Source organism: Pyricularia grisea, chromosome VII (genome assembly GCF_004355905.1).
Source record: "Pyricularia grisea strain NI907 chromosome VII, whole genome shotgun sequence".
Taxonomy (NCBI): Eukaryota; Fungi; Ascomycota; class Sordariomycetes; order Magnaporthales; family Pyriculariaceae; genus Pyricularia; species Pyricularia grisea.
This window is the reverse complement of record NC_044975.1, coordinates 1,440,967-1,467,948: the sequence shown is the minus strand read 5'-3', so window position 1 is coordinate 1,467,948 and position 26,982 is coordinate 1,440,967. Positions and strand designations below refer to the sequence as shown.

Genomic DNA, 26,982 nt, shown 5'->3' with positions numbered 1-26,982 from the left:
TGATTGATTCATGAGCAACCCAATACCAATACTGACCAAACCGACCAAGTTTTGATTAAGATTGTTGAGCGAAAACAGCGATTGCGACCTGTTCCTCCTTCTAGGGCTGTCTTACTCCTCTACAACTGTCAATAGCTAGTGCTTGCCTTATGATTATCGAAAAGCGGAAATAAGGTGAAATATTTCGACCAACCATAAACACAGCCAACTAAGGTGCCGTAAGGTACCTACCTAGTCTTCTTACCTTAGGCTAAATCCGTATTGGCTAGCCCACACTCTTTGCCATCCATCAATGCAAATTCCACTGAATTTCCCCCCAGTTTCCAATTAATAACAAGCTTGATGCCTATAGTGATCAGTGCAGTTGGCGCAGTTGGCGGGGTTGGAGGGGTGCATCTCCTGTCCTTATAAAAAAATCGAATGAAAATAAATTAAAATGACAGTAGCCCAACTGACTGCCAAATTCTTCAAGTTGAATTGCAGTGCATTGCAGTGCAGTGCAGTCAGTCAGTCAATTTCCATTCCCGGTACTGTCCCGCGCTTGCCTGCCCGCATGACAGACAGATTGGACCTGCATTGCATGGCCCGGGGAATAGTGGAACAAGAGCAAGGTGGGGTCATGATCCGTCCATCTCTTTGGTCCAGAGCTCCTTGATCACATGCAAACGTTCTGGATCCTTACCTTATGCACCTTCAAACTCACCATTTGTCGACGGCTCAAAGAATCCGCATCTACCGGTGAGGCATACTTTACTTTACTTGGGTTTTTTTTTTCTTTTTTGATTTCTGTTTCTTTTATTGTTGTTTTTCCAACAGCGCATCATTTCAACAAACGTCGAGGTCATCTGTTTGGAAACAAACCATCGTTCTACTTCCACAGCAACCGGGCCTTTTAATCCTTGCTTCTATGCGCCAATACGAGACGGCACAGGTTATCTATTGACCATCCAATAATCACATCGAAGGTCGTGGGATAGCCTTGAACAGACTTTGACCTTTCATTCTTTGATTGCCAATCAAAGGAAAGAATAAAAAACCAAAGGAATATTGATATCGACTGCCAAGGCTTCCCATGGTCTCCTAGCGCCTTTGCTTGAGGCAGATGCACATCAAGTTTTGTGCTATTTTACGGAAACAACCCGTCTTTCCTTTTGGTTCGATTTTAGGGCGACTTAACCTTCTTTGGAGCCTGCAGCCAGTTGCTGATGCCGTCAGCTTTAGATATCAGACGACCCCTCCCGCTCCCGTCTCCGTTCCAAGCAACTATCTGACAAAATACATCTGAACCTTGTTTGCCCACATTTTGTTGGGCGACCTGGACAGACGTGAAGCTGCCTTTGTCTGTTCGGGTCTCGCTCGTTTTCTTTACACCGTCAGCATGGATTCCAACAGGGGGGACGATGCCGCCATCGCATCTCAAATCCTATCACAAGCCTCAACAACCGATGAAGACGGTCACACATCAACGGCGGCGCTGGACATGACGGATGCCCCTTTTCAACATGGTGATACCGACAGCAAGTGGGATGGTTCCCTAGAAGTCACTGCGTATGAGAGCTCGACGCAAGCCCAGAACGGACGGACACTGCTGCCCTTCCCATTAGCAAAGGCCGTCACATACACGACGCAGTCGGCAAGTAGGTGTCTTCAAGTAGGAACCTCGGTGGGCTCGCTTGCTTTCAGAATCAGTAGATATGCGACCCTGAGCGGAATCAACTTGAGTCGCCACTGGGTTGAGGGTATCATAACCCGTGCCGGCAAGGATGTCATGGCCGTTAGCAGGTCAGACTTTAGTCGGGCGCAGACAGCAGGCTTTGTCGAACGCGGTTTGACCAACATTCACACCTCCATCACTGCCATCGCCCTGGCTACTTCGGCATGTTTCCAATCAGCAGAGACGTATGTTTCCTCTACACATCATCTCACGCAGTTCTATCTGGGGTTCATAGATCAGCTTCTCGGCTCAACTGAGTCATCACGCGCCATCGCCAGTATACTCACTTTAATCCGTCGAGAATTCCAAAACCCGGCGACAGGGGAAGAGGGGGAAAAAGTCGGCATGCTCGACCTTCTTCAAGGCCTTGCTCTGATGGTGGTACTGCAGGTATACTGCAGAGATATGACCGAGAATGATCACCGGAAACAGGGAGTCGATGAGGTCATTTGGGATGTTGTGGTTGACGTGAGCGGCGAGGTGAGTTTACTACCAAAGATTGGGGGGTAGCAGGCATCACACTTGCATCACGACTAATATCAGGCCCAACGATTCAAAGAGATTCAACTTTCACCACAACAGCCTCTACGGAATGCACAACGGGGCGTACAACAAACATAAAAGCAAGGAAAACTCCCGTACAATGGATAAAAGCACCAACACGGCCGTCATGAATGCTATACAAAACCACAGTGTGCAACACAGCAGCGACGAGGATGATGAATTGCCCGAAGTACATCTCAAGAACCAGATTCTACAGAGTCTACCGGAAGAAGCAAAAGTGACAATAAAGACCGAGACTACCACCAGCAAAACAATCACGGTCGAGATTAGTGGTGCAAGCCCACCTCCACTTTCGCCACCTCCAGGAGCAGAGCTGGTTGAACAGGGACCTACAAAGGCGTCCAAATCAAAGGACGTGACCTCCCGTCGTCGGGATAGTATTACGGGGGATGCAACGAGCTACCGCTACGTCTACAGGATGGATCGCAATAGTCTCAGGACCACAGATATCCATAGAACGGAGAGCGGCTCCGATAACGACTCAAACAGCGAAACCTTGGGGCGGGTCGAGGCGATCCAAGATTCTAGCACTGAGGATGGTAGTGACCAGGATACTTTGGATATACCACCTCCTGTCCCACCTAAAGGCGATATGGTCTCGACTCGTTCAAAAAAGTCGCCGCCGAGTACCCGCAGTGGTACGCCTACCAAGGGATACTTGCAGTCTACGCGAGCTACCAGCAGGTCCACACCTCCTCCTGAATCAGCAAACCAGAAGCGCCAGAGAGCACCCCTGAACCCAAAATCTTCAGTCACGCGTAATGAACCGCCGCCGAAGCCTAAGCAGCCGCCACCGCCGAAGAAGGTGAGCAGCTTTCGGGCTGCTCTTAAGAAGGGGCCGGCACCAGCCCTGTCAACCTTGGTCCGCAGAGAATCGGCAGACAGTGATGGATTGACTCTGAAGGCATCTAGAAAGTCCAAGACTGCACCCGTCAGCCCCGTGTCCCCTGGTGTGTCCAGCTTCTCTCCATTGACGCCATCGTCGGAATCTCCATCTGTCCCACAAATAGTTGTACCTGGGCGCTCTTCATCAACAGCTCAGTCTCTAGTACCCAAGCGTGATGCACCTCCACCTCCGATTGTCACCAACAATGGCAGCTCTAGTGCTGTTACCAAGACGACGCCATCAAGATCCGGTGGCACGCCTGATGCTCTTCCAAGAAGCCACTCGCGCACGAGCTACTTTGCTGTTCATGAGAGGAAGCGAGACTCGCTTGTTTCCCAAAGTGACACATACTCAATCCACACTGTTGATAGTAACCGGCCAATCAGTCCGAGTCTGATGCGTGCTGATGCTGCTTCTTCTTCAGGCGCCATAGGATTACGGCCGCAGAGTCGTGGGTCTTTGTCCAAGTCGAGATCGGAGAAGGACATTGCGGATCGCAACCCACTGTCGTCTTCGTCTGGGTCGTCGCAGTCCCGAGCGATAAACAACAAGCACCACCGAAGGTCCAGGTCTCAGAACCCCAGTATCTGCACACTCAAAACAAGCGACTCGCAGACTTCTCTGGTGCTGTCATCATTTTATTCGCGTAGCGCGTACAGCGATATGGAATCTCTGAATGGACTGCGCAGCACGGGCATAGTTTCGGGCATGTTCCCGGCATGTCCCTTTGTGCGCAACATCACGCGCTACATGCTTTTTTCCTCGGCATCTTACGGCGCCAACTTCTTGAAGGTGATGGGAATCTCTAAGCAGATGGCTTGGTCTCAAGCGCTCAACGATGACACGCACCACGAGCTGTCTTCGTACGCCCACCACACCCAGTCCGACACTGGATCGATTCTGCTATCCTCTTTTGTTGATCCGCAAGGTGGATCCGACTCTACTGGTTCGACAAACACGGGCGTGCCATTAGCACACTACATTTCGCTCGATAAAGAGGCGAAAGCCGTTGTCCTGGCATGTCGAGGGACCCTGGGGTTTGAAGACGTGCTTGCGGACATGACTTGCGACTACGATGACCTCTTGTGGCGTGGGAGAAGCTATAAAGTGCACAAGGGAATCCACGCGTCAGCCCGCCGTTTGTTGTATGGCGGCGACGGGCGTGTACTCGCGATCCTAAAGGCTGCACTAGAGGAATACAAAGACTATGGGCTCGTGCTCTGCGGTCACTCTCTGGGCGGCGCCGTCACGGCTCTCCTGGGAGTGATGCTCTCGGAGCCAAGCAGTTTGCCGACGGGTCCAGCGTTTGTTACATCGGCCTCATCGTTACAGTCGACATCGTCTTCGGAGCGCACCACTAAAAACCTCTGCCTTCCGGCAGGCCGGCCAATCCACGTGTTTGCATACGGCCCTCCAGGAACCATGTCAGCATCGTTACGCAAAGCGACGCGGGGTCTCATTACCAGCATCGTGCACGGCGACGACATTGTGCCTTCTCTATCACTCGGCGTGCTTCACGACCTGCAGGCGATCGCGATTGCAACGAAGAACGACAATAGTGAGGCCAAGAAGGACACAAATGATCGGTTGTGGACCGTTTTCCGGGCTGGATTGGCGAGGGCCTGGCAGAGCAGCTACAGCATCGGCGGTGCTCCGAGTGGCGATAATGCATCTCCCGATGCGGAAGATGGGCCCTGGACGTTTGCTGCGCTCAAGATTATACGGTCTCAGATGATGAGCATGAAGCTGCTCCCTCCTGGTGAGGTTTTCACACTGGAGAAGACGAGGGTCCACAGGCGGGATGCATTTGTTGCCGGAGGACCTCCTTCTAGCGAAGGTGGCGAGGGGTCACCAACAGTTGGTCCCGCCGCAACTGGATTCTTTATCGATGGGACGCCAGCCACACGTATCGTGTTGAAATACATCAAGTCCCCTGACGTGCGGTTTGGAGAAGTCAGGTTTACGAAGAGCATGTTGACGGACCACAACCCGAAGCGATACGAGGAGGCTTTGAGCTTGTTGAAGGAGGGAGTCATGCCGCAATGAGGTGGAAATGTGTGGAAATGATATGACCTGCTGGATGTGATTTTGGTTTGGAAGAATAATGATATCCCGAGTGTTTTTGATTTGGTCACACGGATTGGTATTGTCTCTCTTTTCTTGCTTAGGGTTTCTACTGTTTTCTTCCTGGGTATGGGGGCTGAGCATTCTTGGGACTGGGGCCTATGGAACATATTGACTATGGAGGATGAAGGTAAAGTTTGACAAAGTGTTGATTGTTTATGGCAACGCACACGACGAAGAAAAGGTCATGCATGGCATGGGATACGGCAATACATGATAAAAAGGGCTAGGGAGATAGATGCCTTGATCGTTACAGACTAGACGCAACCAAATACTATTGAAGTGATTGATATATAAAACATTTAGACAAATGACGGTATTGTAAAGAAATGGCGGGTACAAAGTTAGATGTCAAGTGTGGAGCGAGTATTGAATCGCGGGGCCGACTCCGGACCTCGGGGTAGTCTTTCCACAAGCAAGGCGAACCCCCACATTATGGGGAACACGACTCCGAAAGTTGATCTCATTTCCCCGCGTGATCATTGAGAAAAATTGACTTTTTTTTTGTTGTTGTTTTTTTGCTTTTGTCTCTCTTCTTGTAAAGCGCAAGATTTGGGGTTACAACGGGCAAAAGATATTTTGACCACAGATTCATTTAGTCAGAATGGCGGCAAACTTCTTCTCTCTCAAAGACCACACAGCCCTGGTCACAGGAGGCACCAGGGGTATCGGAGCTGCTGTGGCCATTGGTCTGGCCGAGGCCGGTGCTGATGTGCTACTTGTTCAGGTGAGCTGATGGGAAACCAACAATAAATCCAAAGACCAAAAAAAAACCCCCCAAAAAAAGTCTTCGAAACATTGACAACTAAACCCCCCGCCAAAACCAGAGAGATGAGTCCTCCACCACAACCCGGGACGCCATCATCGCCCTTGGCCGCAAGTCCCAAATCTACGTGGCGGACCTCGCGTCCCCGGAAAGCGTAGCGGCTCTAACGCCCAAGGTGCTGGCCGACGGGCACCAGGTCCGCATCCTGGTCAACTGCGGGGGGATCCAGCGGCGGCACAAGTGCGAGGTGTTTCCCGACTCGGACTTCAACGAGGTGATGCAGGTCAACCTCAACGCCGTGTTTGCGCTGACGCGCGACGTCGGCGCCCACATGCTCTCGCTCGACCCGCACCCCGTCACCGGCCGCAGGGGCTCCATCGTCAACTACGGCAGCCTGCTGTCCTTCCAGGGCGGCCTGACCGTGCCGGCCTACGCCGCCAGCAAGGGCGCCGTCGCGCAGCTGACAAAGGCCTTTGCCAACGAGTGGACCAGCCGCGGCGTCACCGTCAACGCCATCGCGCCGGGCTACATCGCTACGGATATGAACGAGGCGCTGTTGAAGGATCAGGATAGGTTGGCGAGCATCTCGGCTAGGATCCCCGCGGGTAGGTGGGGAGACCCGGAGGATTTCAAGGGGACCACCGTTTATCTGGCCAGCAAGGCGAGTGGATATGTCAGTGGTCATGTGCTTGTTGTTGATGGTGGATGGATGGGCAGGTAGAAAAATGAGGGATGGGAGGGGGCTGTTGTTGTTGTTGTTGTTGTTGTTGTGAGTTGAAGGATGTGGTTTTGGCCGGGTCGAGGATGACATGTTCGTCTAACCGAGCCGTTTTCATGCGATTGCAGTTAGGTGTATGGATTTCGGGTCGTCGGTGTTATTCTTGGTGCCGGCTGACACTTCTATTTTTGCTCGGTGCCTGTTACAGCATTCACTCGATATTATATGCATTACCAGATGTCGTCTCTATGGACTTGATAATTTGTCGTTCCTATAAGGAAAAAGAAAAGCTTACCAAACGTGTACCAAAGTTTCAATACAACGGAAAAGAGGGACATGAACCTTGACAAGATGTCATATTCGCAAGACGCTCTTGTAGCGCTTAAGCCAAGGCCGACACCAGGATGGTAAGCTGAAAATACCAAGCAACACTCCTCCGTACTTGAACTCATTTGGTCGAGTAGTCAGCTCCTGGGAGCCTTACCCAAATCTTTTATTTCAGGTATCTGGATGTCTAGCCCCCGAGCGTTATACACAACAAGCATCAGCCTCATTTTAACCCACCCATCCATCCATCCATCCAGCCTCCTAGGGCTGTCCAATAAGATGTTCAAGAATAGACTTTCGCACCCACCGCCAACAAATGTTATTGATGATTTGGGGTCCGGAAAGGATTTAAAATATTTGTTCCCCTTGGAAGGAAAACAAAAACACCTTGCAGTTAACACAAAAAACCCATCATGCCCACTAGGCAGCCAGAACAATAAGATTGGGCAAAAGAGGCACAATTCAATGGCGCGATCACACTCAGATGACGGCAGCCAATAACATGGGGGTGATATGCAAGAACAATCTCGCGTGGACTTTTTACACGCAATCCTTTTCACTGTGAGTTAGTTGATTAACAAAGGCGAACAAAAGTACTCAAAGTCCTTCAATCCTCAAAAAAAAAATTTCTTTTTAAGGTCGTGAAAATGTAAGCATCTTCCACCTTTTCCTTCTTGCGGCTCATCGGCTCGTGCCTAACTAACCGGATTTAGGAAGGGGTTCCTAGGGCGGCAGGAATGGAGGGCAACGAGAGTAGGAAAAGATGAAATATAAATAACAGAGGCGCTGCTCTCGATATTCAGAACACGTCGGTTAGACAAGGCACCCTCAACTGGACAGTCATTCTCTGCAAGAAAAAACAAAAGCCAGCAAAGATGAAGAATCTTGTTTCGCTTGTGTGCGTTCTGGCACTATTCCAGATCCTTGCGGATGGTGCCATCATCCCTGAATCATTTTCTCAACTCTTGACCACCCGTAAGCAACTGGAGGTGGAACAGGTTCGTCAAGAACTTGGTTCTCTTGTTTCCAACGCCACCCTCATCTTTGGGCCGGAAGATGAAAAGTATGGCAGCGCCACAACTCGGCACAGCACCTTTTCTATGCCACAGATCCAGGTCGTTGTGATGCCAGACCAAGAGTCGGACATACCAGCCATTGTATGTTGCCTAACCTCTTTTGAGCAATACTTGACTCTGTTTACTCAGTGCCGGAGAGATTCTAACATATAATCCCATCCAAATGAAAAAAAGGTCAAATACTGCAACCGCAACAGCATCCCATTCCTGGTTAACAACCGCGGTCATGGACGCACCCAAAGCCTCGGCAGCTTCAACGGCGTGCAGATCAACATGGCCCGCTTGCAAAACATCAGCATCACCCCCGACGCAAAGTCCGTCTGGCTGCAAGGCGGAACCTACGTCGGCCAGGTCGTCCACCACCTCTGGGACCGCGGCTACGTCGCCACCACGGGCTCCTGCGACTGCGTCGGCATGCTGGGCCCGGCGCTGGGGGGAGGCCACGGACGCCAGGAAGGCCTCTACGGCATGGTCAGCGACAACATCATCCAGCTCAACGTGGTGCTGGCCGACGGGACGGCCGTCACGGTCAGCAGAGACAGCCATGCCGATCTGTTCTGGGCCATGAGGGGCGCGGGCCACAACTTTGGCATCGTCACCAGCTTCGAGCTCAAGATGCACCCACGCGGGCCCGACACGTGGCACTACCACAACTACGTCTGGAGGGGGGACAAGCTCGAGGCGGTATTCGAGGCCCTCAACGAGTTCCACGGCAACGGCACCACGCCCGTCGACATGGCCGTCAACTTTGGCAACTTCTACATGGACGCCACCGTCACCGAGACGGAACCCGTCATCCTGTGGAGCTTTGCGTACCGCGGGACCGAGGAGGACGCGGAGCGGCACCTCGCCCCCTTCAACGCCATCGAGGGGGCCGTCCGCAGCGTCTCGGGCGACGTGCCACTGCCGCAGATCTCGGTCGTGCAGGGCAACGACGTATCCGGTCCGGCCTGCCGGTACGGCCTGGGCGAGCGCCTGTCGACGACCGCCGGGCTGCAGGTGTACAACGTGACGGTGGAGCGCGCCATCTTCGACGCGTTTGCGGCCCGCGCGCGCAGCGACCCGGCCCTGGCGGCGGGCATGTCGGTCGTGCATGAAGGGTACGCGACGGCGGCGGCGGCGGCAGGGGGATTCGCGGGCGACGAGTCGGCGTATCCGTTCCGCAGCGACCACCACCTGATGCTGGCGACCATCCTCGTCGACGGCGAGCGCGACGGGTCCGCGGTGAGGGACGCCGGGTGGGAGTGGGTGAGGGAGGTGGCGGACATGTGGAACGCCGGTCAGCCCGGGAGGGAGGAGCACGTCTACGTCAACTACGCCAACGGGTTCGAGCCGGTCGAGCAGATGTATGGGCACGAGCCGTGGAGACTGGAGAGGTTGAGGAACCTCAAGGCTGTGTACGACCCACACAACCGCTTTCGTTACTATAACCCCATAATCGTGGACTGATGGGACTGGTGTTTGTGAACAGAGTCTGAGTTTGGAAATCCCGTTGAGTGGTTGTGCTTTGGGCTCTTTGGCGGGCTTTCCATGTACGGCATGTGATGGGAGCTGATTCGGGGGCGGCGTTGTCAGTTGTGATACTTCACTTCACCCAGATTTAATTCACTTAGGTGAGAAAGTATGATAGCCTGTATAATATAATATGGCATCCCAATAAAGACATTGAGGGAAAAAAACCTCCAATTAAGTTTGTTTTTGGCCGGTATATCACCGTCCTCGGAGAACATGTTCCGGACAACTCCAAATCAGTACCGACAACAAAAACACTACTCCCAACAAAAAAAAAAAGAGCCCATCTTGCCCACATAGTAGGAAAAAGTTCGCCACGTGGGTTTTGGAACACTTTGCACTTGGACTTGATTTTTTGTTCTACTGTTAGGAGCGGTCCAAACTCTCCACAATAGAATCCCGGGCATTTGAGTGGTTTTAGAGACGGAAACGACGCTAGACACAGCCCCCCATCCGGCCGAGCGGAGGGATGGCCTAGATCGCATCCGGCAAAGTCAAAAAGTTTTTTGAACCTTGGGTTGCTTATCTTTTGGTGAAGTGGTTAAAACTCTGTGAAAAAAACCCTTTTCTAGAACAAAAAGGAAATTGAAGGGAAAAAAAAAGAAAAAAAGCTGGGGAGAAATGTCTGCTTGTGTCTTTGGGAATGATCGAGTATGTAACTGGATTGCTTTGTGTGCAACATTATCATTATCTATATCGTCGTAGGGCATGTACAAATGAAAACAAGATTAGAGCCTGGAGTGAAAGGAAACGAGAGAAGAAAAAAAGAAGAAAAAAAGAAAAAAAAAAAAAGCATGCTAAACGTTCCCCAATTTTACCAAAATCCTCAAGCACACCGTAAGCCAGACAACGCAAATGAGCAGCAACGGGCTGATGTCGTCGTTGCTCAAATTCCAAAACAAGAAGCCCAGACAACAACAAACTGCCAAGACCGTGATCATGACCGTAGAGGCATAGCTGAAAGAGCGGCGTCGAGGCGGAGTGCGGACGTTCATGATGTTGTATGCGTTCGTGTAAATGTCGCCTGTTTTTTTAAAAAGACTTTTATGATAATGATGATGATGATAACGATGATACCGATATGGCAGTGGATGCAGTGGAGATCGCTTCCCACCAGATGCCGGGTTTTGAGATCGTTTCCAGATTTTGTTGTACGGTTTTGTAGATCTCCCGTTGTGTGCAGGAAGTCGTCGATGACCGAGGCGTCATAATAAGATGTGTTTGTCTGCGTTTTTTTTTTTTTTTTTTTTTTTTTTGCAAAAAAAAAAAGTTTGACGTTTATACAATATGCTGTTGACCGTCGTAGACAGATTGTTCTCGTTGTCGATGTCGCATTATACTCGGAAAAAGTCTTGGCTTTTTGACCCAAGCTGCAAAACTATCGAGGGGGTTTTGTTGTTCTTGATTCTAAAACTTGTTCGACCTTTTTTTTTCGTCGGGGCTGGAGATTTGTTTTACCCCAAAATGCCCTAATACAAGTCAAAAAGATAAACCATTAAACTTGACAAGAGTTTCTTCATAGCGTCATGTTGGAGGGAAGACTAAACAAAAATCTCCTTTTTTTTTATCTTGTGCGAACCTAGTGCGGCTTGGAGGAACGGGATACCATCTATTTTAGCTGATAAGCCCATATTCCTGGGGGAAGAAAAAAAAGAGGCGACCAGGGGGTGGGGGGTCCAAAAAGTCGTCATATTGTAAAAGGGGGTGCTGAAAAGAAAAATCGGAATCGGATGGCCGCCCGCGCCTGCCATCAAAGGAACAAGAACCCGTAGCGGCATCACGTGGAGCTGAAAATACCCTATGACGAACATGTACATGGCCAAGATTTGTCTTGGCGTTAGATCTGGTTTTTAAGTGAGAGACAGAAAAAAAAAAGAAAGAAAAAAGGCCTTGTCGGTGCTCAGACGGTTCCTGATCAGCTGCTTCTTAATAGAGGCCAAGGAGCCTTTTTTACTAAGTTGGCTTGGATGGGTCCTGGGCCGCCAACTGAGCTGAGTTTTGACAGGTCGTGGCTGTGTGCCTTGCATGGATCAGATGAAAAAAAGAAGGCGATCTTTTTTGCTTTCTTTTGCTTTTTCGCCTTACCCATCCCAAGATTTAATCTCGTATAAATACGTAAATATGCACTTCGCCGGAGATCGACAGGATGCTCATTCATCTGTTTCCTAGGAACTGCTTTGACATGAAGGATGGCTCTCTGGCCCAAACTAAAATGACAGCAAGGATTGAGAATCATTATGCATTATATACCCTCGAAATATTCAAGCTGACAAAGAGATACAGACAAGAAAGAGGTTTTTTGACAAACGAGTATACATTACAGGGAAAAAAGGGAAAAAAAGAAGAAAGACTGAAACATGGTTAGTAAAGATAAGGAAGCCAATGGAACCGACATGTAAGTCATTCCAAAGGTCACTTCTTCTTTTTCCAAACAAAAGAAAAAATCCTGTTTTTCCAAGAAAGACCTGAGACGAAAAAATTGATTGGACATTATATGCAATGTCATCAAACTCCGTCTTCGTCTCTTAATCCTCCCATGTCTCAAACCCATCACCATATGGATTCCATTCCTGACCTGGATAGCTAGTGGCGCTCATCTTGGGAACCGCTGCCTCTTCCTCCTTCTTGATTGGCGGAGGATCCTCCTGGATGAAGACGGGGATCTTCTCCTCCAAGTCTCGGAGAAGCATCTTTCGCTTGGCCTCTTCGTACTGCTCCGCCGACGTCGCCCGGATTGTCGGCTTACGTCCCAGCTCCCCGTTGCTCCCATCAGCCCCGTTGTCGTCAGAGCCACCATTAACGGTCAGGTGACCAGTCGTCGTCCCTCCGACTTTTCTAATCTCCTCGTCTGTCGGCGACGGCGGCTCCGAGGACTGTGAGTCCATCATCGCGACGCTAGAGCCAGCCGCAGCAGCCGCAACAACAGTGGCACTATTCCTCCGCGAAGATGGCGAGGCGTTTTGCATCCGGGGCTGATCCTGCTGTTGTGCCTGCTGATCGGTGGAACGCACCGGTGGGCCAACAGGTTGAGGAATCGGTGGGGACACGGTTTGTGACACTGGTGGTGAATACACGACGTGCGGCGGCGGCGGCGGCGAGGTAGCCTGAGAGGCCACCGGCATAGGTGGTGGTGGGGAAGCCGTTACCATGGGTGGAGAAGAATGGGTGTTGGGCTGCAGACGCGGCGAGGTGTCATAAATGTTTTCAAACTGGCCCTGCGCGTAGCGCTGGTTGGACTGCTGTGAGTTGATGCTGGCCATTTTAGAGTGCTGCTCTGGAACGGGCGATGTCTCGGCCGAAGAAACCACCGGTCCCGCGGTCTGACCACCGCCGCTGCCTCCACTGCTACCTGCGCCACTCGTCATGCGTGATACTTCGTTTGTGGACGCAAAACCACCAGCGGGGTGGACCGACGATACCTGGCTAATCATGCTGTTTTGACGCTGGAGATCTGCGTCATTGAGGTGCTGCATTGACTGGTGTTGATTTAGCTGTGGCTGTTGCTGGGCAGTCCCTTCTGGTATCATTCCCATCTGGCTTCGCTGGGGCAGAGGTGGGTTTGGCATAGCTCCGGCCGCGGGATTGACAGGCGAGAAGGTCGTGGCACGAGCAGACTCGGGTAGCGGGTAGCTGTGAGGAGAACCAGGATGCATGATGTGAGGCAAAGGTGGTGAAGTAGTCTGATGTTGAGCCGGGTCAGGTGATTGAGAAGGAGTCGGCCGCCCAGATCCGGGCTGACCAACAGCCTGCACAACGCTTGGGTATATCATGTTGGGTGCCGGGCTGGGTGATGGACTCGGCGTGTGGCTATGCTGCTGCGGGTATTGATGCTGCTGCTGTTGCTGCTGGGGCGCGTGGAAAGGCGCTGTTCCTGGAGCAGGCGAGCCATGCTGGGAACCTTGTTGAGACCCAGGTTGAGGTGGGCTGAATTGTCCACCCTGAGTTGGGGGTGTTGACCCCACGAAACCGCCCATGTTCATGACATTTCCTCCCGAGACTGATGGCGCAACGTTCTGTGCCATGTACTGCTGCTGGCCCTGCTGGCCAGGAACGCCTTGCTGAACATTAAAGTGCTGCGGCTGTGGTTGTTGCATGGCCAGCTGCTGGGGCTGCCCAATTACCTGATTGAATCCGGAGGTCACTTGCGGTGGGTACTGCTGGTGTTGTTGTTGCCCTTGCTGCTGTTGCCCTTGTTGCTGTTGAATTTGCTGTTGCATCTGCTGTTGTGCCAGCTGCTGCAGTTGTTGTTGGTTTATAAACTGCTGTTCCTGACTTTGCATGCCCATGTACCCAGGAACCTGGGTCGTGTTGAAACCTTGGCCCTGCATACCCTGAGCAACCATCTGGTAGTTACCAGGTTGTTGATACTGCTGAGGCTGAGGCTGCTGTTGCTGTTGTCCGAGCGGCGGAGTCGATGAGTTGCTCCACTGCTGCTGCTGTTGTTGCTGAGGAGGTGTGTTTTGAGGGCTCTGGAAGGCCGGATGGCCAACATACGGATTCTGGAATGAACCATGCGAGACAAGGTACGGCGAACCACCGTGCTGCAACATTCTTCCTTCACTGCGAACGGTCGCGTATCCAGCGGGGATTCCAACGGGTGCGTATGTGGGCTCGTTGCCTTGCGGCTGGGTTGCGGAGCTCTGCTTGGGCTGACTGGAAGAAGTATCTTGTTGCACCTGCGACACTTTACGATTGGACTTGAACAGCGGCTCAGGCACAGCTCCAGGAGAGTAGAAAGGAGCTCCTGGCAGTGGTGGTGATTGATTAAAGCCAGCAGTGTTGGGGGTGCCAGAAACTTGGGCCTGTGTGGTCGAGACGCCTGGCTGCAGCAGCGGTTGTTGACCCATAGGCATCTGGCCCTGAACTTGTAGTTGCTGCTGGCCTTGTACTGCGGGTTGCTGGTTTGTCTGGTTTTGGATGGCAGGAGCGCCAACAGGAGGAGACTGTTGAGCGCCTTGCGGCTGCTGTTGAGCTGCGCCGTTCAGGCCGTTGATGGGCTGGCCGTACATGGTTGGTGGGCCCTTATCACCATACTGAGGGCCACCAGGTGGCGGCCCAAGCGGCACTGATTGGGCCTGAGAAGCTACCGGCTCCTCCTGCCTCGAGGACTTTATATTGAACAGCCCTAGGCCGCTCTTCTTCTTCTCCGCCTTCTTCTCCATCTTTTTATCTGCCTTCTGGTCGGCCTTCTGTTCCTGTCGCTGCTGGGGTCCACCCGAGGCCACGTTGGCAAGAGGTGCGGCGAGCTTATTGAAGAATCTGGATGCGCTGCTCTGGTGCTCCGTCGGCGCGCCTGACGTGTTCGAAGGCCTGCGTCCTCCCTGTGCCGGTGCCTGGTTGTTGTAGGTTTGCCATGGTATCGCGGGTGATTCTTCTGGCAAGGCTTGAGGCTTCTGTTGTTGGCCCTGCATTCCCGCTAGGGGTTGGTGCTGGGCTGGCTGCTGCGCCTGAAGTGGCTGTTGACCCGGAGCCATTTGACCAGGTGTTTGCCCTTGCATCTGCATTCCCTGAGGCGGACCTTGGCCCAGATTGAGTTGACCAAATTGACTCACAAGACCAGGACTGGCCTGGGGAGAAGTAGAAGGATGTTGTGTCTGGTTGGCAAGTCCCGGGCTAGGCAACGGCGATGTCGTTGTCCTCGCTGGCGCCTGTGCGCTCTGTGTCCCGGGTGCAGCAGTCGCTGCCGGGGGCATAGAAACACCTGCCGGCTGGAAGGGAGGGCTGCCATGCTGACCGAGCGACACAGATGGCGTCGAGACCCGCCTGACGTGCGACGCGTCATGTGGAACCAGCTGGGGGCTTTGCTGTGCTGAAGAGACCGACGATTGACGACGGTCGTGCTTGGGCTTGGGTGGGGGGCCTGCGCGCTCCGTGCTTCCAAAGTCGTTTTGGTTCTGGGCATGCGGTGGTGATCCCACGGTCTTACGTTCCGGATGCTGAGATGCGGCTGCGTTCGTAAATGGTTGATTGAGCGCTGTCGGTTGATCGACTGAGCCGCCTGGAGGCGGCATCTGGGATGGTAGCGTGCGATGATCAGGAGACTGGCCACGAATTGGAACTTGCTGGGGAGGCTGGAATTGCTGTTGTAATTGACCGTTGCCCGCCAGCGAGCCAGGTGCAGCTTGACCCTGAGCACCAGAAGCCAGCCACTGCGAACCGTTAGCCCCGGCCATGGGAGGAGAATGGGTCGGGGTTGCGTTGGCGGACATCTGCTGGCTCTGATTAGGCTGTGGCGAGCCATCACTACCAAGCGGCCATTGAGTAGGTTTCTGTCCCAGTGGGCCTTGAGGGGCAGGCGGTGAGGCACCTGGAGCTCCTTTTGGTACTTGTTGCTGTGGTTGTAGTGTAGGAACCAGAGTCATGGACGGTTGCTGGCCAGGCAGGCCAGGCCGTGGCCGCATCTGTATTTCCATCCCTGGAGGTATGGGCATCATTACCAATCGACCGTCGGGGCCTGGAACGAGAACCATGCGCTGCGTGTGCTGTGGCTGCGGCGCCCCTGGAGGCCCAGGCTGCACTACGATAGGGGGCTGCCCCGGCTGTTGCTGGATCAAGAACGGCTGACCCGGAACCGGCATGCCACGGCCAAGCTGTATGGGAACTGGCTGGCCTGGCTGAGGCCCGTTAAAGGGAGCCAAACCACCACCTATCCCTGTCTGGTTGAGAGGAGTCATCTGACTCTGACCAGCCTGCGACTTTGATTCCTTGCCTTTGCTAGCCTTGATGCCAAAAAGACCGCTCAGAAAAGCCGAAGTGCTGGACACTCTCTTGGCACTACGCTCGGATTCTGCAATAGATGGCGCGCCTCCTGTTTTTGTTCTAGGGGGCAGCCCAAGGTTCATGGACTCAGCATCCGATGACTGCTGTGCGGGCATGTTGGATGCAGATGTGAAAGGTCTCGAGTTCGCAGTGTCGCTGCGTTGTCTAGTTGTAGGTCCCTGTGTTCCAATAAGCGCGGGATGTGCACTGAGACCAATACGGGGCTGGGCGCCTGGTTGCTGGCCAGGCTTCGCAGACTCTTGCTTAGAAATTCCAGTCTGAGCAGCTGCCCCCGACTGTGGCTGACCGGGCTGTCCCGGGTTGAGACCCGTCATGTTTGGCTGCTGTTGACCACTGCTCAGTGGGGCACCGGCAGTCACAGGACGCAAGCCTTGTCCAAATGGGTTCTGGTTCCCGGGTTGTTCCTCCATGACTGGATTAAGGCCATGCGATGAGCTAGGAGGCTGTTGCTGTGGCTGCCTTGTTGGCTTGGAATCCGTAATATTATTGAGGAGACCAGAGAGTTTGTTCGATAGGCTTTGCTTCTGGCCCGGCTGTGTAGGACCTCCCTGGGAAGCTGCCGCTGCCATTCCATTGGGACGTGCATCTGACATCGATGGCCTCCCAGGAGCGGTAGCAGTTGGCCCTCCAGACTGCTGTGGGCCCGTCTGTGGTGCTTGTGCCGACTGCGGGCCGTTGCCATTGCGCCCAAATGTTGTTGACTTAACGGGTGAGGACACGGGCTGCTCCCCCGAAGCTTCTCCATCAGCTCCGGTGCTCTCGGCGTTCTCTCCAGCTTTCTTGTCGCCCCGCAAGCCCAGCCAGGAGCCACGGTTCTTCTTTTTACCGGTTGTTCCATCATAGCTAGGAGCAAGGGACACGTTGTCCGTATTCCTCCTGTTCTGGTCTACGCTCAGCCGTCCTCCGGAGGGGGCATTGCCAGGCGCCGCATTGGCCGACATCGTTATTGCCTTTTCATGGTTGAATCTGCTTCGAAGCTTTCCCAATAAGCTCCCGTTTGACTCCACCGACTCATTTGTCTGCGTCCGCGTAATGCCGTTGGGGTCGAATATCGGCTTAGGGGGCTCAAGGGGAGACATATCATCGAAACGCTGCTGCTGCTGCTGCTGCTGCTGCTGCTGCTGCTGGCTAACACCAAGTCCCGTGGCTGGGTGGCCAGCCTGGGTCTTGTTTGCTTTTCTTCCTGGCGTGCTCATGGAGCCAGCTGGGGAATCCTTTTCGTCGTCACGACGATATTCTGGAGAGCTTGGCGGCGAAGAAGATACTCTGCTCGATGCGCCTGTCTCCTTGTCCAGTGCATACTGGTCGCCCATGTTGAGTTGGGATTGACGTGGGCGCACGGCTCGCAGTGGCTCCATCGGCTTTGTTTCCTGCAGCGTCCACCCGGGCCCCCCTGTGGGAGGCGTGTGCAAGTGCTTCCCATTGCCGGTGGGAATCGGTGGGCTAAATCCCGTCTGGTTTCGCACTGGAGGAGAGGTATTCTTACTTGCATTGTAATCGCCGGCACTCACAGTCTCGACCGGAGCCTTTCGAGTTTGGGGTTGGGGAGCGGGCGGCTGAGCTTTGGTTTGCTGTTGCCGCTGTAAAAGCCCGCCAAAAGACTTGCCGGGCGGCGCCTTTGTTTCAACAGGGCTGTCGACCTGCCAGCCATGCTCTACATATCGCCCTGGTTGGCCGACGGGTGACTTGACCTCAAAGTTACCAGCAGGAGCGACAGGTGTGAAGGGGAAAACAGGCTTGCTCATGTGGATGGGCGTCTGTGTGTAACTAAGTTGTGTGCTTGTACCGGGCTCAGGGTCCTGAGGAATCGGCGGGATGGGTATCTGCGAGAAGAGCTCCTGTTCCGGCCGTGCGCCGGGACCGGGACCGGGGTCGGGGCTGACTCCAGCAATACCCTTGAAATCATCGGATGATTTACTGAGCGACTTGCTGAATGTGGAAGTGCGACGAATCAGGGGCAACCCAACAAATGACGATTGGCGGCCGACATTTTCAGGGGACTCTTCCTGATACGCTTGTTGCGGTTGGAGTTGAAACTGTTGATTTTGGTATTGATTCTGGTTTTGCAGCTGCTGCTGTGATTGCTGTGGCTGCTGCTGCTGCTGCTGCTGTTGTTGTTGCTGCATCTGTTGCATTTGCAGTTGCTGGAGCTGGTATTGTTGCTGAAGAAATTGCTGCTGAAGCATCTGCTGTTGTTGGGGTGTAAGTTGGACAAATTGGCCCTGCCCCTGAGGGAGAAACTGCTGTGGTTGGCCATATTGCTGAGGGTTTTGTTGTTGTTGTTGCTGTTGCTGATTTTGCTGCGGTAGAAAATATTGCTGGTGCTGAGCCTGCTGCTGATGCTGCTGGTCTTGCTGACCCTGTTGCTTCTGGCCGAAAATCATATTGTTGGCCGACCCGCGCCGGGGCGTGACAATGCGCACTTGGCCCTTTGCTGGTGTAAGCTCTATAGATTGAGGTGTAACGAGCGTGAAGTGGTCGTCTCCGTCCACGTCCCAGGTCGCGTCGGCAAAGTCAGTGGTTGCCTCTTGATCATCACCCACGCTCCGCTCCGGCTCCTCCTCGTGCCTGTCGTGGCCGTTGGGTGCCACGGTTGCGGCCCCCTCCAATGTAAGGACGTTATTCCCGGCGGCGTCGCCCAAAGGCTCTGGCCTAGCGCCTTTGGTGTCAGGCGACAACGGCTCAGGGCCTGGTTTGTTATTTCCTGTGTTGGGCGCAGGGACCACGGCGACGTCGTCTAAGTTGTGCGATTTGGGTTTAAGCTTTGGGCGGGTTGCGTTCGGGTCGTTTCCGTCGCAATTTAGTGTTGCAGAATGCTCGTGCGGTGACAGTCGGAGATCTGGAGAAGAAATAGTGGTAGATCTGGAATTCGACGACGACGGCGGCGACACTAATTCGGACGAAAAAGACCTGCCAGGCGCTGTCGCATGGCCTTTGGTGTCAAATCGGTCTTGTTTAACAATGACGCTGCCGGCCGCTGCAGTCTTGTTGGTGGTTGCTTCTTGGGGCGGCGCAGCTAACGGGCGCAGCCGATGATGGAGTTGAGACAGCGACGTCGAGTCGTTTGCTTCCTTCCGCTGTGGGGATGTTGTCAATTGGGGCCCTTGTGCTGGAGATGTGACGACCGCGCTCCTAGCCCAGGCTGCAGCTGCAACAGTATGTGGGCTGGTGGGCTGAGGTGATGAATTAGATGATGGGGAATCGGGGGAGCTTGAAAAGATACGATCCAGCGTGTCGCGATCTTCAAGCCCTGTACTACTCAAACAGCTGCCAACATCCAAAAGCTCAGGCTTGGACATGACAACAAAGGTCAAGCTTACGGGTAAAAAAAAAAAAAAAAAAAAAAAGTAAGAAAATAAAATCATCAGCCGACAAAGGGACCCCGACCCCCAAGCTCGAATGCAAGCACCACCACAACCACAGCAGGAGCGGACGCGGGATCCGGGGATGTTCGCGAGCAAGTGGATCAATATCTTTGGGGGCAAGGGGGGTCAGGCTGACAGAGCTCCAGTTTATTGTCGGCTGTGGCTGCGCGATCCAGGACGACAATCCACCCACGTACAGAATGGCATCCCCCAGTGGATGCAGGCTTTGGACGACGGCCCGCCGTTGTGATGGTGATGTTCGCTGTCGGGACCAATGATGCTGCATGCATGGGCTTGTCGAGGTGGGTCGCTGGCGAGATGACTGCTTGCTCAGCGACAAGTTAACAACCCGGCCCACGAGTTCCTGATCAATCTCCCCCGCCCAAGGCAGAAGACGACCAAAATTAGGCACTCGTTCGCCCTAGGGTACCAATGTTGGTAAGGATGATCGCTGGAGCCACCGGGTGCTGCCTACGAATAACTGGATCGTCAATTGTTCGTATCGTACAGCTTAAAGGCATATGGCGCAGCCCTAGCAGGGTTTTTTTTTCTTCTGCAGACCTATCCCCTTACCTGTTAATTAGTATAGTGGCTGATTCCCCAGTGGAGATGTGACCCTTGTTGCATCAAGGCCTTGGTAAAATACAATAGCCGATAGAACTGCAGAAATGTGCTCGGCGAAATCCACCATGGTAACACAGAGCCATGCTTTGTAAAGTAGGCAGGCAACCAATGTTTGCTGTGGCGAGTGAGCTAAATCTATTCCAGGAAGCCCCTCAATGTGTCAGCCGACTGCTGGTCTGAGTATATGCAATTTGTGAGCTTGCCTCTTCACTTAAGTAGACATTGTGCGAGATAATCCTGGTAGACTAGACTGGTTTGGCACAAGAGTTGGCTGGATGGATTATGAGCACTGGTCAGTACTGACGGCAGGCATAGAACGACACGACTGGCCCACCAAAATCTACCTTCCCAAGCTTCCTTCCGTCTTACGGCCCATGTCCACCCTTGCCCAGCCCGACCTCCGCGTTCGTTGAGGTGGTTGGCAGAGGATGTCTTTGCTGCGTCACATCGCCTACCCTCCCGTGCAGAGTTTCCAGCCGTTGTTGACTAAGGCCACCAATGATGACGTGCCTTGTACACCAATTCATATGAGGGGGCCAAGAAGTCAGGTCGTACATTAAAGGCATGTCTCGTAAGACGTTGTTGTCGCGGCTATGCCCGCCTCCAGTTCTAGAACCGAAGCGTAAATTGAGGGTCAAGTGCAGGTTTCGCTTGATGGCATTTGTTGGTGCTGGTACGACCAATAAAAAAGAATCAAATCGCTTTCCATCCCGTTTCCATTTCCGCACCCCAATCCTGACCTCATCAAACAATGTAACAAAGTATGAACGGAATACTTAGGTAGACAATAGAGTAATAAAAGAAATCAAAGGTATACCGAAGATGAGCCGCCGGTCGACCATATCAAAAAATAAAATAAAAGAGGAAACGTCCACAATAAATTGTACCAGTACCCAGAACTTATTTCCATTCTTCCCGAGCAGTCTGGAATTTGCTCTTTCCTTTGCTGAACAGACCTTTGCCTGCCTTGCCGGCTGACTTCAAAAACTCCTTACCCTTGGCACCCACCTGGCCACCGGAATGCCTGAACTCACTCGTGAGCTGCGAGAGATTCGGCGTACCGCTAAGAGGACGGCTAGTAGTTTCACCTCCACCTGAGGATGCCAAATTTGTGCTGCTTGCATTGACGTACTGCTGGTAATATGGTTGCGGCTGTGTCAAATGCGCTGCTGTCCCTCCTGCTCGCTGGTTTTCACTGTTACCACCAGCAAAGTTGGTCACGTCTTCTCTGAGTGAAGATGAAGCATTTGCGTGCTCCGGACCAGCAGTCATGGCACCAAGCCATGGCGCAAGGCCAGAGTCGAGCTTGGCAAAGATATTGCGCGTTTCTATCATGCGTTCTACGCGCTCTTCCGAGGTCGGTAGTGCCATTATCTCCCGGAATGTCCAAATCTTGACGCTCGGCGACTCGGGTGTCTGTTGTAAGGCAACACTTGCCAAGCCTGGTGCGATGTTTATCGGTGTGCTTGGCTGCTGTTCGTCGCGAGAATCTTCCGTTGTCGCTGTTGGTGACAACGCTGGGTGCTCAGCCTCCACTGGGCTAGTCGCGATTGTCATGACCTCCTTCTCTTCGGCCAAAGTTTTCTTATTTGGCTCTTGTGCCACCGATGTGTTTCGGTTGTCCGAGGAAGCCGAAACAGGAGATGGTAACTCAAATGGAGCCGTCTGGGTTCCAGGGGGAAGAATACTCGACTCGGAGATCAAGCGTTCCAAGTTTGACGAAGCTGATGAAATCGGGCTTATCGCAGAGTTATCCCCGGCAGGCGAGATGGGTGACGACAGTAGCATATTGTCAGGCTGAGTAGGAGGAACGATTGTCAGGCTCTTGGGCTCAGGCAGCTCTGGGCTGGCCTCGGACTCCGTTGGGACTACCAGGGCTGGGAGATCTGGGTTGGACGGAGAGTTGACCTCCTCCTTACCGGCCTCCCAAGAAAACCTCTGACGCAGTTTGGTTGAAGTGTCGACAGATGATTGTTTCTTGTGTGTGTTCAAAGGCTTTGGGCTCATGGATCCATCCGGCATATCATCGTCCAGGTTGGGGGTTGCTGGCAGCACCTTGCCCTTGAGCGGAGAGTTTGGCCGACTGTCGAGTTTCTTCTGTGGAACAGGCTCTTCCTCTTCGGCGGCCTTCTCATCGAACGAACCATAATAGTCGTACACATCCCCGAGGTAGGCGCTTTCCCGTGGTACCGAATCGCCAAGAGGTTTTCCGACACCCAAAGTGTCACTGGCTTCAACCTGGGGACTCAAGGACTTGATTATCTCGTCTGTGAGCTTGTCGCTCTCCTTCACGGCAGTGGTTGTGTCCATTGTGCCAGTTCTTGCAACCGGTTCGATCGGGGGCGACGGGACAGGTTTTCTCTGCGACACTTTTCTTGCCAACTCGGCCGGGGCCCGTTTGTCGACTGCCAGTTCCAATCCGAGGGATTGGTTGTCGGCATTTACATCCTTGGTCTCTGGTGTGGGGCTTGAGCTCTTTGACAATGCGGGAGACACGCGGCCTATCGTGCCTTCCTCCTTGGGAAATTTTGTCACATCCATATTGCCACCGTCTTTCTCCGAAACTTGCGCATGCTGCGGCTCTGCTTCAATTTTCTGCTCCTTCTTTGTCTCATTCAACTCTGCCGGCTTGGAAACCTCCTCTGTCGTGGCTTTGAGACCAAGCGGCGGCTGAGCTGACAATCCATGCTCTTTGGCAATCACTGGAACAGGCGGCTTATCCTCATCAATGGCAGAAGTGCTGAGAAAGTCGAACCCGAATGATGACATTCTTGCAAAGTCGGGCAACTTTGGGCTGCTGGAATAACGTCTCAATTCGTTTTCCCGGTCTTCATCTTGCGTGGCATCCGTCTGTGCGGCAGGCTTTGCATCTTGGCCTGAGCTGCTCATCATGTCCCTGTCACCCGTGGAAACAACTGTACTTTCTTTTGCAGTGGCTGCAGCCAACGTTTGGGGCTCTTTAGCGCTTCCAACACGATCTTCAACTGTTTTGGCTGTGCTTGCTGCTGACATCTCATCATGCAACTTGTCCGGTTTCTGCGAAAACAATGCTGACCCTTCAGCGCTTGCAGCGCCACTGGTCGCTGTATCGGTGGGGTTAGACGCGGTTTTGACCATCTCCGTCTCATCTTTGGCATCTCGGTTTTCTGTACCAAAATCCAACTCTAGGTACTTTGGACCAGACCCACTGGCAAAGCCATCTAAGCCATATTCGCTCTTGCGCTCAGCTACGGCTGCGAGGCCAGCAGCTTTGGCAGTGCGGGGAGACTGAGCAGCTGCGTTTTCTTTATCAAAGCTAGATCGCCCACCTTGTACAGGCGCATCAGTACGATTTACTGGCGATTTTATTACAGGAGACTCTGCCCTCTCGACAGTTCCCGGCCTACCCGTTGCGCTGTCCACGCTAGGCCTGCTCGAATCGAGAGATTGGCGTTTCTTTTCTTTCTCTTCTCCCATGCGGCGATAAATATCCGAGGGACGAATCAAGGATGGCGACTTGATGCTTCCCGGAGGCGAGCGTGGCCCTTGAGGAGAAGCAGAGCGCGGCTCCATCCAAGGCTTGACGTGTCCAGAGGTAGGTCTGGAGTCGGACTGCGAGCCGAGCCCGTCTTGCGGCCGAGGCCCAATGGTCAAATCCGGTGTCCCTTCCTTCGTATCGAGACTGCTCTTGCGCGCAGGGAAGTTTTGCTCGGTTGCGCGAGCGCTCTGAAAGCCGCCCGTCATGCTGCTAGGGGATGCAACTATCGGAGATGCGGTGCCCTGCCGGGAGGGAAGATTCGAAAACGGTGGAGGACTTTGGACTGCTGGCGCCGAATGAAGGACTGGCGATTGAGCAGCAGATCCCACTGGCCCGCCCAGGCCGCCGGCTGTGAACGAACGACTTTTATCTGATGGCAGCGCTCCTGTGGAGATTCTGCCCGTGTGCGGTTGTGTTTGAAGTTGCAAACTCGGCGGGCCCGATGTGTTGCGCGCTCCAGATGAAGGAAGCGATGAGCGCATGTCCGGAGCCGGGGCGGTCGCTTGGTTCATTCCATGGCGTCCTGTCCCCTGCCCCGGGAGAGGTGGTGCCGGCTCCTCCGGCTCATCGTCAAAGTCGTTACCCCAATCGTCGCCATCGTAATTCTGCGTGGGAGCAGTCACCCATTTCCTCGTCTTTGACCTGCCGATGTTCGTCTGGTACGGGTTCGAGGGTGTTGCGACGTTTCTAAAGGTTTCCGAAAGTCGGTCTTCGGTCAGTCCGGGCCGAGGACGCCGCCGATGCAAAAGTTTGGTGCACATGCAGCCTATGTTTCGGCGGCTTTTTGTTGAAAGAGGGGGGGCTACTGGACTCACGTTTGATTGGGATATGGCCTCCCGGGAATGTTGTTGTTCATTGTGACAAAAGACAGCAAGTAAACGGTATAGACTATAGGTCTATTGCTGCAACATAGTTTTCAAAACGCTCAATGTAGCCTGCATACGCGGGTGGGTTGGCGGCCCCGGGTAGAAAGGTGCCAGGCGATGACGACGAGTGGCGCCCACTAGATTGGTAGCGACGTTGACAGGTAGACACTAAGTAGCGGCGGGCACAGGTTCGACGGGAGAATTAGAACAAAACAAGTAGAACTAGGCTTTGTTAGTGACTGCGATACGTGAGAACAACGGAATCGTAAATTGATTTTCCGCTACTCGACAATGCAAAAGAATTAAAATTGGTCTCAGAATACGGGATGTCGGGCAGCGGCAAAATCGGAAATATCGTCACCTCTTCATTCCCATACCCCATCATTCTCTAGCGACTCCGATCAATTTCATTGGGTTGTGACTAGCGTCCATTACGTGTTGGTAGGCGTGGCGCAGGGTTCCGTAGGATGATGATCTTTCTTTAGCAATTGGGTGCCAAGACAACAAAGCCCCAAGCCAGAACACGGCCACCTTTTCTTCCATCAACAGCCAATGGTTACAGGGAGAGAACCATGTACCCTGGCTGTCTCCCACTACACGCAGCAGATTACAATACTGTACAAAACATTTGTTTTGAATTTTTTTTACCGTAGTCGTTTCCAGCTATTTTTTTCCCCCTTCCTTTCTTGCACAAGAACCAGTAGTACAATGTCATGTCTTGCCATTGAGAGCGAGGTCAATGCTGGGACGATGTGTCAAGAGGAGAACCCTCGCTTGTTGACCCGTCTTTAATAGCCAGTGCTGGGGATGGATGTCTCCCAAATCCCTGTTCACGAGGGTATCTCTGATGGGGAGACAAATTTCGGCGATTTTTTTCGTGTTCAACTGTTTATGTGTGGCAAAGGAGGCCACTTTCAACTGACACTCTGCAGCTTGGCCACATGGTCTCCCGTTGATTGTCATTTTTGGGATGTGGTGCAATTTGCTTGAACAGCAAGACAAAATTACACGTGTTAAGTCACCGATAATGTAACCTATCTGGCTTCTGAGAGAACCAATATTTTTCTATTTGAGGACTTTTTTGTGGTGGGAAAGCTACATGTGCCAACTGACTGACTAGCGGGTTGCACAAATATCAGCCGTAGCAAAAAGTCTGTATTTTTCGGATAGACCACGCGAGAGGATATTTTAAGAAATGAATTAATTCGGACCGTTTTTATAATGTGTGTTCTGTCTTGGTTTTTTTTTTTTTTTTGGTTTTTTTTTGGGGGGGGAGGGGGGGGTTTGTCCTTGTCCCTTGGATATGGTTGAGAACTGAATATCGAGGTGGATCCGGTTCAAGTTGGTAGAATGCATAAGTAAGTTGCATGCATTCACTCAACACGTGGGGGATTACGTCCTACCAAAACTTGCGATCTTGACATATGCTTGCCTCAAAAAAAACTTGCCTTAACTTCCTTATGAACTCGTAAATTCAATTTCGAACCTTGGCTGGACGAGTTTCCTCCACACGCTAAAATGCGAAAATGTGTATTTGTAAACGCATTGTTTTAGGTCAATCAAAAACTCTTATCATGAAAATTAGGATATGTCGTCGAAACCAACACAAGAGTGGAAAAAAAAGCAGACAAAAGTCTCGGCGATAACAGGTAACAAAGTACAGTTGGATGGTTGAAAATAGGAAAGGAAATACAGACTGAGAGAGATGCTTGAAAATAAGTATACAGAATCAGATTGACAGGAAAAGAATAGATATAGGTCATTCCTCATTTTATGTTGCATTTTCTTGCGCAATACTACGACAAAGATACATTGAAGTATTCTCCCCTTCCTACTCTTTTTACTCAACGCCGGATAATTCTACTTAGTAATCCTGTTCTAAACTTAGAGCGACAGGGAACATAACACTTCGAGACTGGGAAATAACTCGGCACAATCCGAGATACCTAATCGTCACATATAATTTCAGATCAGGATAGTGCAATTGATCATTGGATATCACTATTCGATGGCTATCAATTGTTTGTATTGTTCCCCCACAGTACATCAAGTTTAAGTAGTTATCAAAGGAGGCTCATCTATACTTGCGGAAGAACTTGCGCCTCTGATGGCTCTTGACATGAGGCATTGTCCTCATAGATTC

General features: G+C 52.6%; 5 protein-coding genes across 5 annotated transcripts; 3 read left to right on the top strand and 2 right to left on the bottom strand.

Moving 5' to 3' along the window:
- Positions 1-816: 816 nt before the first annotated feature.
- Positions 817-5,589, top strand: PgNI_10458 (uncharacterized protein). The gene is made up of 2 exons (XM_031130429.1): positions 817-2,194; positions 2,274-5,589. Exons 1-2 carry the CDS (start codon positions 1,379-1,381, stop codon positions 5,208-5,210), a joined length of 3,753 nt encoding a protein of 1,250 aa, XP_030980426.1. The 5' UTR covers positions 817-1,378; the 3' UTR covers positions 5,211-5,589.
- Positions 5,590-5,813: 224 nt separating this feature from the next.
- PgNI_10457 (uncharacterized protein) lies at positions 5,814-6,857 on the top strand. Its single transcript, XM_031130428.1, has 2 exons — positions 5,814-6,015; positions 6,116-6,857. Exons 1-2 carry the CDS (start codon positions 5,893-5,895, stop codon positions 6,773-6,775), a joined length of 783 nt encoding a protein of 260 aa, XP_030980420.1. The 5' UTR covers positions 5,814-5,892; the 3' UTR covers positions 6,776-6,857.
- Positions 6,858-7,974: 1,117 nt separating this feature from the next.
- On the top strand, positions 7,975-9,624 carry PgNI_10456 (uncharacterized protein; the record flags this gene model as incomplete). The annotated part of the gene is made up of 2 exons (XM_031130427.1): positions 7,975-8,256; positions 8,350-9,624. The coding sequence occupies 2 exons, from the start codon at positions 7,975-7,977 to the stop codon at positions 9,622-9,624; spliced, it is 1,557 nt and encodes a 518-aa protein (XP_030980180.1).
- Positions 9,625-12,212: 2,588 nt separating this feature from the next.
- PgNI_10455 (uncharacterized protein) lies at positions 12,213-19,766 on the bottom strand (the record flags this gene model as incomplete). Its single annotated transcript, XM_031130426.1, has 1 exon — positions 12,213-19,766. The coding sequence occupies one exon, from the start codon at positions 19,764-19,766 to the stop codon at positions 12,213-12,215; it is 7,554 nt and encodes a 2,517-aa protein (XP_030980418.1).
- A 1,241-nt stretch (positions 19,767-21,007) lies between these two features.
- Positions 21,008-25,164, bottom strand: PgNI_10454 (uncharacterized protein). Its single transcript, XM_031130425.1, has 2 exons — positions 24,789-25,164; positions 21,008-24,660 (listed from the first exon to the last, which is right to left on the bottom strand). Exons 1-2 carry the CDS (start codon positions 24,827-24,829, stop codon positions 21,357-21,359), a joined length of 3,345 nt encoding a protein of 1,114 aa, XP_030980419.1. The 5' UTR covers positions 24,830-25,164; the 3' UTR covers positions 21,008-21,356.
- Between the last annotated feature and the right edge of the window lie 1,818 nt (positions 25,165-26,982).